At 38.0% G+C, this 14,316-nt stretch overlaps 1 protein-coding gene across 1 annotated transcript; it reads left to right on the top strand.

Moving 5' to 3' along the window:
* Nucleotides 1-1,400: 1,400 nt before the first annotated feature.
* On the top strand, nucleotides 1,401-11,005 carry fmr1 (fragile X messenger ribonucleoprotein 1). The gene is made up of 15 exons (XM_030764644.1): nucleotides 1,401-1,637; nucleotides 2,450-2,502; nucleotides 2,674-2,767; nucleotides 3,266-3,337; nucleotides 3,758-3,906; nucleotides 4,025-4,118; nucleotides 4,212-4,328; nucleotides 5,272-5,442; nucleotides 6,558-6,636; nucleotides 6,762-6,874; nucleotides 7,228-7,314; nucleotides 7,630-7,825; nucleotides 8,623-8,805; nucleotides 9,672-9,751; nucleotides 10,100-11,005. Exons 1-15 carry the CDS (start codon nucleotides 1,587-1,589, stop codon nucleotides 10,280-10,282), a joined length of 1,722 nt encoding a protein of 573 aa, XP_030620504.1. The 5' UTR covers nucleotides 1,401-1,586; the 3' UTR covers nucleotides 10,283-11,005.
* The last annotated feature ends 3,311 nt before the right edge of the window (nucleotides 11,006-14,316 follow it).

Raw genomic sequence — 14,316 nt, 5'->3', positions numbered from 1 at the left:
AAGCTTTTTCACAGAATTTCACAGAAATGAGAACCACAGGCCCTGTTGACATACATCAAATATTCCATTACATTAACCACAGGGTATCCTCTCTCCTCAGATGAAAAGTACATTTCTAATACATATTCTGAAAATCATGGACATTAAAAACCTCTCAACTTTGAAGTGGGCTCTGATTTGGAGAAAGATAACATGTTGCACAATAGTAAGCAAAAGCATCCATAACTCTGCCGTGTTTAGTGCTAGGTTGGACTGTTTTTGTTTTTGTTGTTGTTGTTTGTTTGTCTGTTGTTTTGTTTTATTTTCCAAGTAAGCATGCTTCATTATAAATCCCAGGGTGTTTGGTACAATTCTGCAATTATTAAGTGTTTTGTTGTTGTTGTTGTTGTTGTTGTTGTTGTTGTTTTGTTTTTTGAAGATATTCCCCCTCACATCCCACTGGCCCAAGGAAAAGAAATCCATCACTTAATTAGAGTTTCCAAGAGAAAGAAAGAAAGAAAGAAAGAAAGAAAGAAAGAAAGAAAGCTGGCAGATCTATGTCTATTTTCACAGAATAATTCCATCATGGTTTTAGGTCAGGTAAACCTTTTGACCAGTAGGGATATAGTAATCTTTTCATGCGTCGACTCGTGCTTATTTGTACTCTGATGGAGAGATACATCCTAAAACAGTCAGCAGCTTCACCATTTTATACAATATGCTGCAGAGCCGCACTCGTTCTACAAAATATCAAGGTCCCTTATAGAGGGAATTGCAAAGAAAACTCGCTAATGTAATAAACGATTCTTTTCTGAGTCTGTAAAAATAGTTTGCTGCACGTGATTCAATGAGCAATGCAGAGTGTGAAAGTTGCCTACTGCTGAAACAGGTGAGTATTCCTGTGACCATCAGTTCTAAATCGTTCAGTGTCTTATAGTTCATTTCCGCCGAAGTTCCGCTGTAATGTTCCACATACTTACCAGTCAGTTCTTTATCTCACCGGTGCATCACTATGATTTTTTGGTAAGCTAAGCAGTGACATTAGAGACTATTTAAACTGGCGTAATATATGCAAGGCGTCATATATACATGACGTGTGACTGCCAAGAGCAAATTCGAAAGTTGAAACTCTTTGCGGATGTAACAATGATGTAAGATCTTGTGTTTGTAACGTGTATAAGAATATGGACGTGTCACTGTGTATAAAAGTAATTAAGCTACGGTCACATGTATACATTATTGTCCAAAAATCATTTGATACAAATCACTCACTGGATTTTGACTTTGAACTGCTGTAAATCTTAATCGCTGAGGACGTGCAAAAGCCGTACGCCACAACCTTATTGAGAAAAACGAGCGCAAGAAGTGGACCCTGTCACGTGACGGGGGAAATAGGGAAGCTCTTATGTTTACATCGGCGCATTCAAAAGCAGCTGGTGCGAACTGTATATCTGATATATAAATGTTTCGCTTTCGTTTCCATATAAATCTGGAAGTGCATCATCGTACACGATATTAACAGGCATTGCTGAAAGAAAAGTTGCACGGGGCAAAGGGACTGAAGCAACATAGCAACTACGTCCAGTTTGTATTTGTTTTTTGGCGTCATGGAGGAATTGGCTGTTGAAGTCAGAGGGACGAGTGGGGCTTTTTACAAGGTTGGTCGCATTCTTGTTAACCTACTGGCCGCTTTGTCTTCATTTCCCATCTCGTTTGACAGCCGTGTAGCTATGCACACTCGTTGCACTGGCTTTTACTTGTATTTCTCGATCCATTCTCTTAGTAGGCCTTAATTGCGACGGCCAGTCTCATTGCTATTACGTTACCACTACGGGTTTGGCTGTAACCCTGCAAGCTAAAACTATGTTAAGGCCCAGCCGCAGCCAAATAGAATTAAGAGGGCTAGTGAAACAACACGACGTGAGATATATATCAAGTCTGTTGCTGCGTCGTCAGCTTTCTGTTAAGAGCAACACTAGCAGCTGTCATTGTGCAGTGGGTGTATACCAGGCTGTTGCTGATAGTAACATTAGCTTGCAAGCTACGCTACATTATGCTTTTAGCAATGTTGAAATATTAGCCATTTTGTAGCGAGCTCGGTCCTGTCAAAAGACACCGATATTTTCACAGAAACTAAACACAGTATTTTTATTGCAAAAACAATGCTTTCGTTTGCATGAACATTATTAATGGCGAAGAAAACTGAAGTCGACAGATATCCGGTTTGTTTGTCCTACCAGTAACCGAATTAGTCTGTTCAAGATTGCTTCTCGACCATACAGGCCTACTTTCTTAGGGCACTGAGAGGTTTAGAATAAATTTTATGTTTTTTGAGAAATTAGAAAGCCACTAGCAGACTGTTGTTATTCTTTTGACAAAGTGTAAAAGGCAGGTGAGAGTCACCTGCACCGACCTAAACCTACATCTCATAATATTTGTTCATCAACTGACAAATTACTTTTCCTTTCAGGCATTTATAAAAGATGTCAATGAAAGCACAGTCACTGTGTCTTTTGAAAACAAGTGAGTACATTTACACATCATTTTGTGTGTTGTTTTTGTACAGCTGATTTATTTTTTAAAAAATGCTCACATAGAAATTTTAAGGTGTTGTGTGGCACACTCTCCATGCTGTTAAAAAAAGAAAAATCACATTATTCCTAATGGCAGTTGATCTTTTCTTATTGTTTTCAGTTGGCAGCCAGAACGTCAGATTCCTTTCCAGGACGTTCGGTTTACTCCACCTACAGGCTTCCATAAAGAGATTAATGAGAGTGATGAAGTTGAGGTATGCACTGTCATGAAAAGATTAGAAGTTGGGATGGTATCATCTTTCTCTGAAGTTCACTTTGTACATCAAAAAGATGTGTGATAAATAATGGCTCCTACTACTTATAATAATGACAAGGAACTTTGACTGTTATGTGAAAGCAGGCTTTTTTGTTTTAATCCAAGTAGACTTATTGCTGGATAGATGCTTGTACATGTGAAAAGAAAATTTTGTTCACCCCACACTAACAATAAATGCAGAGTATAAAAGTGATGGAACAGTGTTGATATCTTTATGAGTCACTGTCAATATGTTACGAATTCTTAAGCAAGGGTTTTTGTAGGTTATATATGCAAGGACATTTCATGGCATTCACCTTTGCGTAAATGAGATGAGTATTGCCACTTTGAAAATGTCCTTTAAGAATAAGTAAAAGCTCTTTCTTTTGTTGTAGCAAATTCTTAATATAGTGTAACAAATGAGATGTTTATACTGACTGAAAATTTTTGTCCACAGGTATACTCCAGAGCCAATGATAAGGAGCCTTGTGGATGGTGGCTGGCTAAGGTCCGCATGGTGAAAGGCGAGGTAAGCGGAGTAAAGAGGGGTTTTCCCAGCAAGAATGCTTGTAGCTTGGTGTAATACAAAGCCACAGCTTCACACTTAGGCTATAGGCTGAGTGCCTATTTATAACATCATAAGAGCAGAAATACCACCGCAGCAAAAGCTATACTCAAATAGTCTGGACAGATTTTATGACTGAGAAATTGATGGAGAAATTCTCAGTCAACTGAAAAAATGTCTTGAGGAAATGCTGATATTCCCATCTTAGCCGAATGACCTCTTTTCAGCCAGGCTCTCTGGTGTTCTAAGTACTAGATACAATCATTTTTATGTTCTGTTTTAAAGAAATAATTCCATAATACATTTGTTAGGGATACTTGTGGGGGTTTTATCATTTCTGTAATAACCTTGTTTTAAATCTTTTTTTTTTTTTTTCTCAACTAGTTTTATGTCATAGAATATGCAGCTTGTGATGCCACACTAAATGAAATTGTCACATTGGAGAGGCTGCGACCTGTGAATCCAAACAAAACAGCCACAAAAAACACATTTTTGAAAATCCGATTGGATGTTCCTGAAGATCTGAGGCAAATGTAAGATCGTGCTGATTTTTTTCCACAGCTTGTGTGCATTCCAAAATTTGCCAGATATGTTATATACAGAGTCTTTCACATTTTTGTTTAAATGACTGACGCTTTTTTCCCCTACTAGGTGTGCAAAAGATTCAGTACACAAAGATTTCAAAAAGGCAGTTGGAGCTTTCAATGTTACGTATGACTCTGAGAGAAAACAGCTGGTTATTTTGGTAAGTCCGATGAAACTTATTGCAAATGAATTTATTTTGTTGGATTACCAGATGATGTTTCACTCCATTTACTTTATATTGCTCTTGTTTCAGTCTGTTAATGAAGTGACATCCAAACGAGCGACCATGTTGAGCGACATGCACTTCAGGAGCCTGCGTACCAAATTAGCACTTATAATGAGGAATGAGGAGGCTAGCCGACAGCTGGAGGTAAAAAAAAAAACCCTCAAATAACCTGACTTTCAAGCTTCTAGCATTCTGACCCATATTCAAACACCTTTCTTTTATGTTTCCTATGGAGTTAAAAATTACACGGCACAAAGAAATGATTGCAAAAAGAGATGATTAGTGCTTGACTCGACACTGAGAATTTTTAATAGGAGTGGGGAATTTAGCATTTTCATTTAAGTAGCTATTTAGAAAGTACTTTCACTTCTCTTATATGGTGTCTGTGCACAGCTGGACACATACTGATCAAATGTCTCTTCAGTGAGAGCCTATATTTAACTTGTGCGTAAGTCACATCACAATATATGCAGTGCTGTTACATTCCACACTTCTCAGTTTCACTATGGCCATGCTTATATGACTGAGTCCATAAAGTCAGTGCTAAAAATGTTGCTGCAGTATTGGTATAGTCCCATACTATACTAGTAATGAAAGTAAAAAATAGTTGATTTTCCTCCCAGAGCTGTTTGTGGAGGTTATGATCCCATGTATTCAAACTTGCTGCACCGTTACTACTGTGTAGGTTGTTAAGTATTACTTTAGTAGTTTTAGTCCCTTGTTGTTTCAAAGTCATAGGTTATGTACCTCACAGGCATTATTTAATGCCGTAAGTGGTTGCCTTGCTATTGGACTCAATCCAAACTAACTGTTATCAGCTAAAAGGAAAACTCAATCTCAATGAGAACATTAAGCTTTATAATGAAAGCTCTTCTGCGTCGGGATTGACCTCTACCATTTTTATTCTTGATTACCTTAAACTTTAGGAGAATGTTAAACTTTGGAAGTTGATATATCCTGGCTGCTTTATAAAAAAAAATTGTTTTGATATCTGTGTCTTTGCGTACATCTCTTGTCCCAGTTTCACCATTGTCACCCATCAAGTCTCAATCAGCAATTTATAGAATATCATTCATTTTCCCTCCAGAGCTCTCGGCAACTGGCGTCACGATTCCATGAGCAGTTTGTGGTTCGAGATGACCTCATGGGCCTTGCCATAGGCACCCATGGCGCCAACATTCAGCAAGCCCGGAAGGTCCCTGGAGTCACCACCATAGATCTAGACGAAGAGACGTGTACCTTTCACATCTATGGAGAGGTATGGTGGAAGCTTCACGAATTCACCACTCTTCATTCTTCATTGTTTGCCTCATGTTTGACATATTCACAAGGGTTTTACAAAAAAAAAAAGAGAGAGAATCCAGGCTTAAAAAGGGTATGTTTTGAGTTAACTAAATCACACTTAAAAAGATAGTATGTCGCATCTAATATTGATTGTTTTTTCCTGGCTTAAAAGACACACACACACCAGAGCAGTGAGCAGTGAAATGCAGCCTCCGCATATAGCCCATCGTATGCACCAGTGAGCAAGCAGTGAGCACACACACACACACACACACACACAAAATAGGAGCTAGGAGCAGTGGGCAGCCGCAGGCGCTGGGGACCAGCTCCAGGTCTTTTTTCCAGTACCTCAGTCAAGGTCATTGACACACATTAGCACACATATCTTTGACGATTGGAAATAAGTGGAACCAGTGACTCCAGTCAGACAGCTGTCCATAGCAGAACAGTTTCACTGCCATACTCAGTAGTTGGACAGGGGCAGTGTGGGTTGATGGCTTCCTTTGGATTATCCAAAACGTAAAATAATAGTCATCAGTACGTACTACTTTCCTCCACATCTAAGCATGGTACTATCATGGCCAAAGAATACCAAACCAATTTAGCCAAGCAAGTGTATCTTCTGGTGCACAGTTGTTTAACTTTCCATAATATTTTCCTGCACTCCAAAACAATAAATCCACTGTGTAGGGTGCTAAATAAATTAACGCATGGTTACACTAGGAAGAAGTGAAACACTTTGTATATTCTTTCCAATAACCTGAGAAAGAGGAAGGATCAAAGCAATTTTGACTAATTACTTACTCATTGTTAAGTGTACGTTTTCAATAAAGAGCAAATATAATAAGTCATTATTTCATATACCATAGTTACATCAAGTTGATAATCAAACTATACCTCCGTGAACAAATGGGAATGAAAGCCTGCAAAAAAATTTGCATCAAAAGGAATAAGGTGGTCTCTCTGTCAAATATTCATGTAATGTTGTTAATTGAGGACCAAATGACGCCACTAAAAGAGAAAAGCTAGACATTTTATGACGACGTCCCTCCACGAACTGTACCTGACCAATTTGCTTCTCAACTTCAGGACCAGGAAGCTGTGCGGAAGGCTAGAAGCTATTTGGAGTTTTCAGAAGATGTTATCAAAGTGCCCAGGAATTTAGTAGGTAAAGGCAAAAAAGAGATTATTTGATACAACATAACACTGATCAGACCATTAAAGGTAACAGGCCAGTTGCCACATCACTGTGCATTTGATTCACTTGGATGATGTCTTCTTCTCTTTCCACAGGAAAAGTCATCGGGAAAAGTGGGAAATTAATCCAAGAGGTGGTGGATAAATCTGGAGTTGTCCGAGTAAGGGTTGAACCAGAAAATGACAAAAAGCCTTCTCCATTAGAGGAGGTCAGTATGTTTGATTGTAATGGCAACTTCTTGTGTTTGCGTAATGATAGATTGTGCCAACAAATAATGTATAACACATCCCCAAATTTGCCTACATACTCCCTCTAGATTCATTTGAAAACCCTAATTGTTTGAAAATGAAGTATGTTGAAATGAATTCTGAAGTGTGATGTGGTTCGTTTGAAAAAATCTACGGGGACAATTGATCCCATCAATGAGGAATTTGAACCTATAACAAAATCTCTATTAAGCACTGATGTAGGGTTTTTGAGTTTGTCCCTATCATAGCCCGTCAGAAGTGCTCAAACATGAAATCAGTTCCTCTTTCCTTTGTGTTTCCCATCTGGCCACAGGGAATGGTGCCATTTGTATTTGTTGGGACAAAGGAGAGTATTTCAAATGCTCGTGTGCTGCTGGATTATCACCTGAATTACCTGAAGGTGAGAGTCATTCATTCATCTTATATACAGTGCCTCTCCTGCAGTTTACACCTCATCGCTAATTAATAACATTATATATTTACCTGAATTCATCTGTGTGAATAGTGGGGCTCAGTGCATGGTAGGTGAGAATAAATAGCAGCCTCGAGACTACCCTCTGTATAAACTGTAAATCATTCAGTTGACCACTGAACCGTCTGCATTTGTTTGGAGTACTGTTTTTTTTTTTTTTTTTTTTCAGTGTATTGCTCAGTATTGCTTTCTTTCTTCAGTGTAATGGTAGTGAATGTAGCTTTGAACCTTGGCTCTTTGTAGGAAGTGGACCAGCTGCGTATGGAGAGGCTCCAGATTGACGAGCAGCTGCGTCAAATTGGTGGAGGGCCCCGGGCCCCTCCAGGCAGGTCAGATAAAGAGAAGCCCTTCATGATTGACAATGGCATGGGGCCCTCACGAGGAGGAAAACCTTTCGGTCGTGGGGGAAGAGGAAGACGAGGCCCTGCATTTGCCTCAGGTATGAGTAGGAAGTAGAACTGTCCCCCAATGCTGAAGTGAGAAGAACTTATTAAACTGAAATCATAACTCCTATGTAAGAAACAGAAAATATAAATGACTTGACTCAAATGTCTTCTGCTTAAAGACATGTTTTAATGCCAGTAAACTATACTTTTGGTATAGATATGGATGATGAACAGATATAGATTACCAAAAACATCTTTCATTGTCATACTAAGAATATAGCAGATGACCAGTGATCAGAAGTTTTTGTAATGTACTGTATACATTACATTCATGGACCTTACTATGGTAAGGATATGTAAATACATATTTGTCCACAAGCATGAATCTGGAATATGTGCTTCAAACCAGCTCTTTAAATTTGTCTTGTTTGCTGCTGTTGAGAAGTTTCATTTTAAAGGATCAGTATGGGTTTATGTGTAGCCCTTGAACAAATATAAAATGTAGTACTTGGTGGGCAGCATTCTTGGATAACAAGAACATGTTCTCCAGTATGACTTTGCAGTTTAGTTCTTCTTCCATTTGTTCTCCATTTCAGAGAAATACTCAAAGTACTTTTAATGTAACACATAATTTAGAGCTGGCTTCACGTACATGATATCATTTTCCAGGATGTGGTTCACATGAATTATGATGCCAGTCAGGTGTAACTTTTAGTTTATTTTAGTGTAAACACACTTTAGACACACTTAAAAAATGTCAAAGCTGCTTGAGTTTTAAGAGTGCTGTTTAATCATTTCTCATGAATGCAAGCTGTTAAGGGACATTTGACTTGAATTGAATTTGCCGTAGGTACCAACTCTGAGGCCTCCAATGCTTCAGAGACTGAATCTGACCACAGAGATGAGCTGAGTGATTGGTCCTTGGCCCCCACAGATGAGGAGAACGTCAGCTTTCCCAAACGGGCCCCAGATGGACGCAAGAGGGGTGGGGGGCCAAGGGGCAGAGGCGGAAGAGGCAGAGGAGGTTACAAAAGTCAGTACTGTTTTATTCACTTGTTCCTTCCTTATTGTCTTATTGAATGAGTAATAACTGTCACCATTTGAACAGCTTACTCTAGGACAAAAGCATAAATAGATCACTTCCAATGTTACAAGGGCATTTCACTGTTCTTGCTTATTCTGGCAATTGCTTCTTTGAAATTAAGTGATCAGTACCAGTTTCACTGGATAAGTAGGTACTAGTGTTTTCTATTGCTTACATTTCAATACCCAGCAAGTATATCAAAGTTCAGCTGACTGAGCAAAAATAGCTTCACACCATGTCCTAAAGGCCAGAAATAAAAGAGGAGTTTATATCTTGCGTCCTGTGAAGGTGAATGAGAATACTCAGAAAACCATGCGTTGGCAAGTAAATGCTTTTTTTTTTTTTTTAAATCCACGTGACTGTTGAAAAAGCTCTGCTTGGATTGTCATTGTCAAGGCAACCCTGAGAATAATCAACACAGTAAATCAAAATGATTTTCTTTGTGTCCTTAGTTGTTTCAGTAAGTGAATGTTAAAATTCTGAAGTAACAGAAAACTTTATAATGGGACAATATGTCAGTAGGGATGAGCGCTGCCTCATATTGGCCTACAGAGCTGTTTTTTTTTGCTGAGTGAAATTTTTATATGAATTGGAATGCATTTTTATTAAGCATTAATATACTTAATGTTTCTTGCTGTTTAACTTATTAATTCATCGGCACTATAATAATTAATGTCAGAATGTAATTCCAGTGCATGAATGACTCCTGAATAATTGACAGTCTAATTTTACAGAATTGTTTTTCTGAAGGCATTGGAAAATAACCCTATAATCTTGTGTACCATGCCTTCTGAGTTGCTCTATCTTTTAAATAGCTGAAGACATGCACTGGAATGAGACGCGCTCCCGCAGTTCCAGAGACTCTAAGCTGAGACCACAGGAGGATTCCTTGCAGGTATGTGAACTGTGTCATTCAATTAGCGTGGTTCCTCCATTTTAACTTGTATAGTCACACTTTCACCACAAGGTGTCACTCTGTACTCACAGTGAACAAGACCACAGGCTGTGGACCAAAACGTAATGTGCAAGTTCAGTATGCAGTGTATTACACATCATTTAAAGCAGCAATACAGTCATGTTCACTGCTTATGTATTTCAAATCTACATTTTCTTAGTTTTTTGTAAGAAACTGTAAATTGCTAATTCTCTTCCTCTAATTTTTCTTATGAGTCACCCAAAACTCTTATGTTGTTGAATTGCATGGTAGTTTGATAATGGGTCTGCCCTACTCTTGGGTCCACAGATCCGCATCGACAGCAATAACGAGAGGAGTGTCCACACCAGCAGAACGCCCCAGGGTCCGGCAGCAGACGGTGGCGGCAGTGGTAGTGGTAACAGACAGAGGCCCATCAAAGATCGAGGCACAAAGAAAGAGAAACAGGAAGGTGCCGATGGCCCCCAGGTGGTGGTTAACGGGGTATCGTAGATGAAAACTCCCCCACGTCCTCGCATTCGACTTCACCAATCCAGATGCTTCTTCATTAGAGACACATTAGGCCAAAGAGAACCAGGTCAGTTGGAATGTCATAAGATAAGAAATTAAGCACACTTTGTAAATGTTGAAGGGGAAGGAAGAGGAAAAAAAATGTTTTGGTGTGGTGGTTGGATTTTTGTAGTCTGTATTTTCACGGGAGACTGACCTGTAAACAGAAACAGAGGATGTTCTGATTGATTTCCCAGACAACTACCTATGAAATTAGCATACGCTCTTGGCAAAATGTATATCTCAAAAGGAATCATAACAAAAGTGTATATGTTCTGAGGATGGGTCTTAACATTTTGCATTTTCCATAACCTCAAAGATATTGAGTCTCTTGAAAAGAAGAAACAAAAAGACTTCAGAGGTTTAGTCAGTAAGTACTAGATGCCTGTGTATGAGCCATTTCACATGGCATGCGTTTTTGATACCCTTTGGTGTCCATGGTTGTTAGAACCCATTTTGATGTGAGTTGCATCATTTGCAAGAAAAAATAGGGAAAAAAAGAAAGAAAGAAAGAAAAAAGCTGATAAAAAAGACATAAAATTACTTCTGTCTGATCTGTGCCTTTTATCTCGTGTAGTATCATAATTTGGATGTTTAAATTCAGGGAAGAAGACATGTACAACACTTGTGATATTAACTTTTGTGTTGTAATCTCAGCCCACCATAAAAAAAAAAAGAAAAAAAAAACTTTTTCAATCTTTTTTTTTTGTTTTGTTTTGTTTTGTTTTGTTTTTTGTTTTTGTGTGTCAGGAAAGCAGGAATTCATTTGATAAGTTTCTGTTTTACTAGAATTGATTACTTTTTTTAGATCTAAATTTTTCTGCTGCACTGAGTGTGGAACACCATGAAATTCATATATTCTACCATGCAATGAGTTTGTATGTAAGACTGTAGATTTTTTAGTGGGGGTTTACATTATTAAGCAGGGCTATTTTTGCTATTCAAAGTGATGACGATTTCGAATCTGAAACCTTTTTTTTTTTTTTTCTTTCACTTTTGCTTTGTTTGTGTCTCCACCCTTAACCTCATTCTGTTATTGATGATGAGGTAGGACAGTTTTAAAAAAAAAAAAACTAAATTACGTTCTCAGACAGGGTGGACATCATGGTGATTTCATTCTGACCAAGGTAAAGTCCAGTATTCCTGCTGCATTTAATTTATTAAAAGTTTTTTCTGTTGCATTTGAGATCCCCTATCTCAGATATATCTGTCGCCATGTTAACTGTCCTTAAGTATTGACCATCATAGATTGCGAGAGCGGTTAAAGAGGTTAAAGAGCGGGGGTGGCATCCTGTATATTTTATCATTCATTAAGCGATTGTTGCTGTTATTTTGGACTGAACTTTAAATGTGCACTTATCATGTTTGTGTTAATCTGCAAGTACTTTATAATCTATGAACTATAATAAACTAGAATGTGACTTCTTCAGCAGGTGAATCACATGTATGCTGTCAACACTGCAAACTGAAGTTTAGGTAACTTTCGCTAATTATGAGTCTACTGTAATTTGCCGCTGACTTTGCTTTCTGAGGAGCGAGAAGGGAGTTACAAAGTTAAGTTTGTTAGAAAACAGTCTGTCTAACTCTGATCAGTGCTTGTACATTTCACTTTAGTTTACACTTTGAGAAGACGCAATGCTGTTCTGAACCCACAACTTTTTTCGAAAACTACTGTGAGGGTAACCCTAGTAATTTTGCTTCTTTTTTTTCAGTTTTATTTTTATTGTAAAGCTATTAACCATGCTTTAATGGCTGGTTGAACCTCTTTCTCTATCTGTGTTGCTGTACTTATGCTAAAGTCTCAGAGAAAATGCTCTTTTGGCAAAGAACCCGCTCTCAGCATAAAGTACAAACTATAATTAACCTGTCCAGTGTCCTGTGAAATTTAATGTACAGTCAGATTCTGAAGAAAAAAAAGAAAAAAAAAAAAAAAACATCTTCGCGAGAAGGTAGAAGTAAACAAGTGTGTGTTGCTCTGTGGAGAAGTGTCAAGTTTGCAGAAACAACGTTGTTCTTGAGATCAAGGCAAGCTCAGACTCATTACAGCGACAGATTTTGCAAAGACATGAGTAGTCAACCACAAACGACTTGGCCTAGCATGTTGACCGGCTGGTTCCTCCCGTGTGGCTCATAAACTGAGCATACCTTGGGCGTTAAACAAGTTTACTCTCAGTATTTTATGACCTGTGCATTCGGGACAGGTGGTATACTGACAAGATGTTGCAGCTCACTACAGTCTGTTCAAGAAGTCTTTAAGTGTGCCAAACAGACTGTTTTCTAGTTATTTATTTTCGGAATGTAAATGAATAAAAGACAAATTGTAAACCCGTTTCTTGCACACATTGTAGGCCATTGTGGTTGAAAATGAAATTTAAAAAAAAAAAAAAAAAAAAAAGAAGAAGAAGAAGAAAAAAAACATAAAATACTGTAGATACCGAACCAAGGTAGACTGACCTTGTATGTTACTGCACTTTGGGTAATAATTTCTTTGTACATAATAGCAGAACAGGTTGGGTTTTATGTTGACATTGTTTGGTTATAGTGCAATATATTTTGTATGCAAGCAGTTTCAATAAATAAAGGTTGATCTTCCTCTGCAAACCCAAGTGTAATTTTATTTTTCTTGGGGGGCTTTCATAGTATGCATCTAAGTTTTACACTCCATATGCCACAATGATTAAAAAAAAAAAAAAAAAAAAATCAAGTGATAAAACAATTTGTAGCAAATCAGGTAGTCTGTTGACATCAGTGTGTAAGTTTCACTGTACAAACAGTGATAAACAGAGATGAAAGCTACCGTTCCAGCAGCCAGGCATTAGATGAATGTGCTCACTGTTCCAAAAAAAAAAAATCAAGAGAGGCCCAATTCTATTGGAAATACTTCAATATTTGGATGAAATTAAAATACCATAGCTGATAGTATGTTATGTAGTTTGATTACAGAGTGTAGAATCTTGAAGATTAAAACTCTGGTTGTTATTAGTCTTTGTGATCCTGTCTTTTTATTATTGTAAACCTATTTTGGATCACCTACGAAATATGAATGAAAATCACCTGATTTTATTTGCTTATGATGATCATGTTGTTCTGTCCAAATAAGATAAGTTCTTTTGAGATCTATGAAATAACAGTGTCTCTCCATTTCCATTTCAGCAGTGGCAAATTGATGAGTCATGATCTTGGATAAATTCATTTCTAAATGACCCCTGGCTAGACACCAGTGGTTGGGTTCTGTGCAAATACGGCAGTACCGCCAAAACATAGTGATAAAATACATGTAAATCAAGCAGAAGTCCACAGGAGCTCCCCAGAGGCATCCATTGAGGTCTGGTAGGCCGGGGACTTAAGAGGACTTTAAATATATTGTTGGAAATGCATCAAATTGATCAGAAAATGAGTTTGTGTGTTGTCTCCTGCTGATCAACCTTAATTCAAGGCAGTTATTCTACATATATACCTTTGATTAAGTGTTTGGAGAAAAACACAGGTTGCAAGGTAGAAGAGTTTCAGCATGCATTAAGGAATGAGCTCAGCAATTATGAGACTTCCATAGCTACCTAGTTTCTGGGATATGGCCTTCTGAATGTAGCAATGTTGAGGTGCATTTTATAGTAATACCATGAGGCCAATCAAGGTATTTTGGTATACTCTCTCAATAACTGTGATTCTATATAGAAATACCAATGGTGGAGAATGAATGCAGGAATCTGTCTTAGATGTTTGGCCCCCTAATTACAAAAAGCATCAGTAATGAACAGCACAGTACAGATTGTTTCATGATGCCTGGTAAAGTTAGATATGCAATAAAAAAAGAAGACACTTGATGTAATGTACAGCTTGTGTTACTGAATTATTTGCTGTGACAGGCAGTGTATTTTACCTCCACTATCTGCTGGATCCCTGCCACAAGCCATGGTGAGTGAGCAGTTTGTGAATCTTGTGAATGTGTGACATATTTCTCCACTGTGTAGTGCATT

The sequence above is a fragment of the Chanos chanos genome, chromosome 2 (assembly GCF_902362185.1).
Source record: "Chanos chanos chromosome 2, fChaCha1.1, whole genome shotgun sequence".
Lineage (NCBI taxonomy): Eukaryota > Metazoa > Chordata > Actinopteri > Gonorynchiformes > Chanidae > Chanos > Chanos chanos.
The sequence above is the reverse complement of the archived record's forward strand: the minus strand, read 5'-3'. Positions and strand labels throughout refer to the sequence as shown.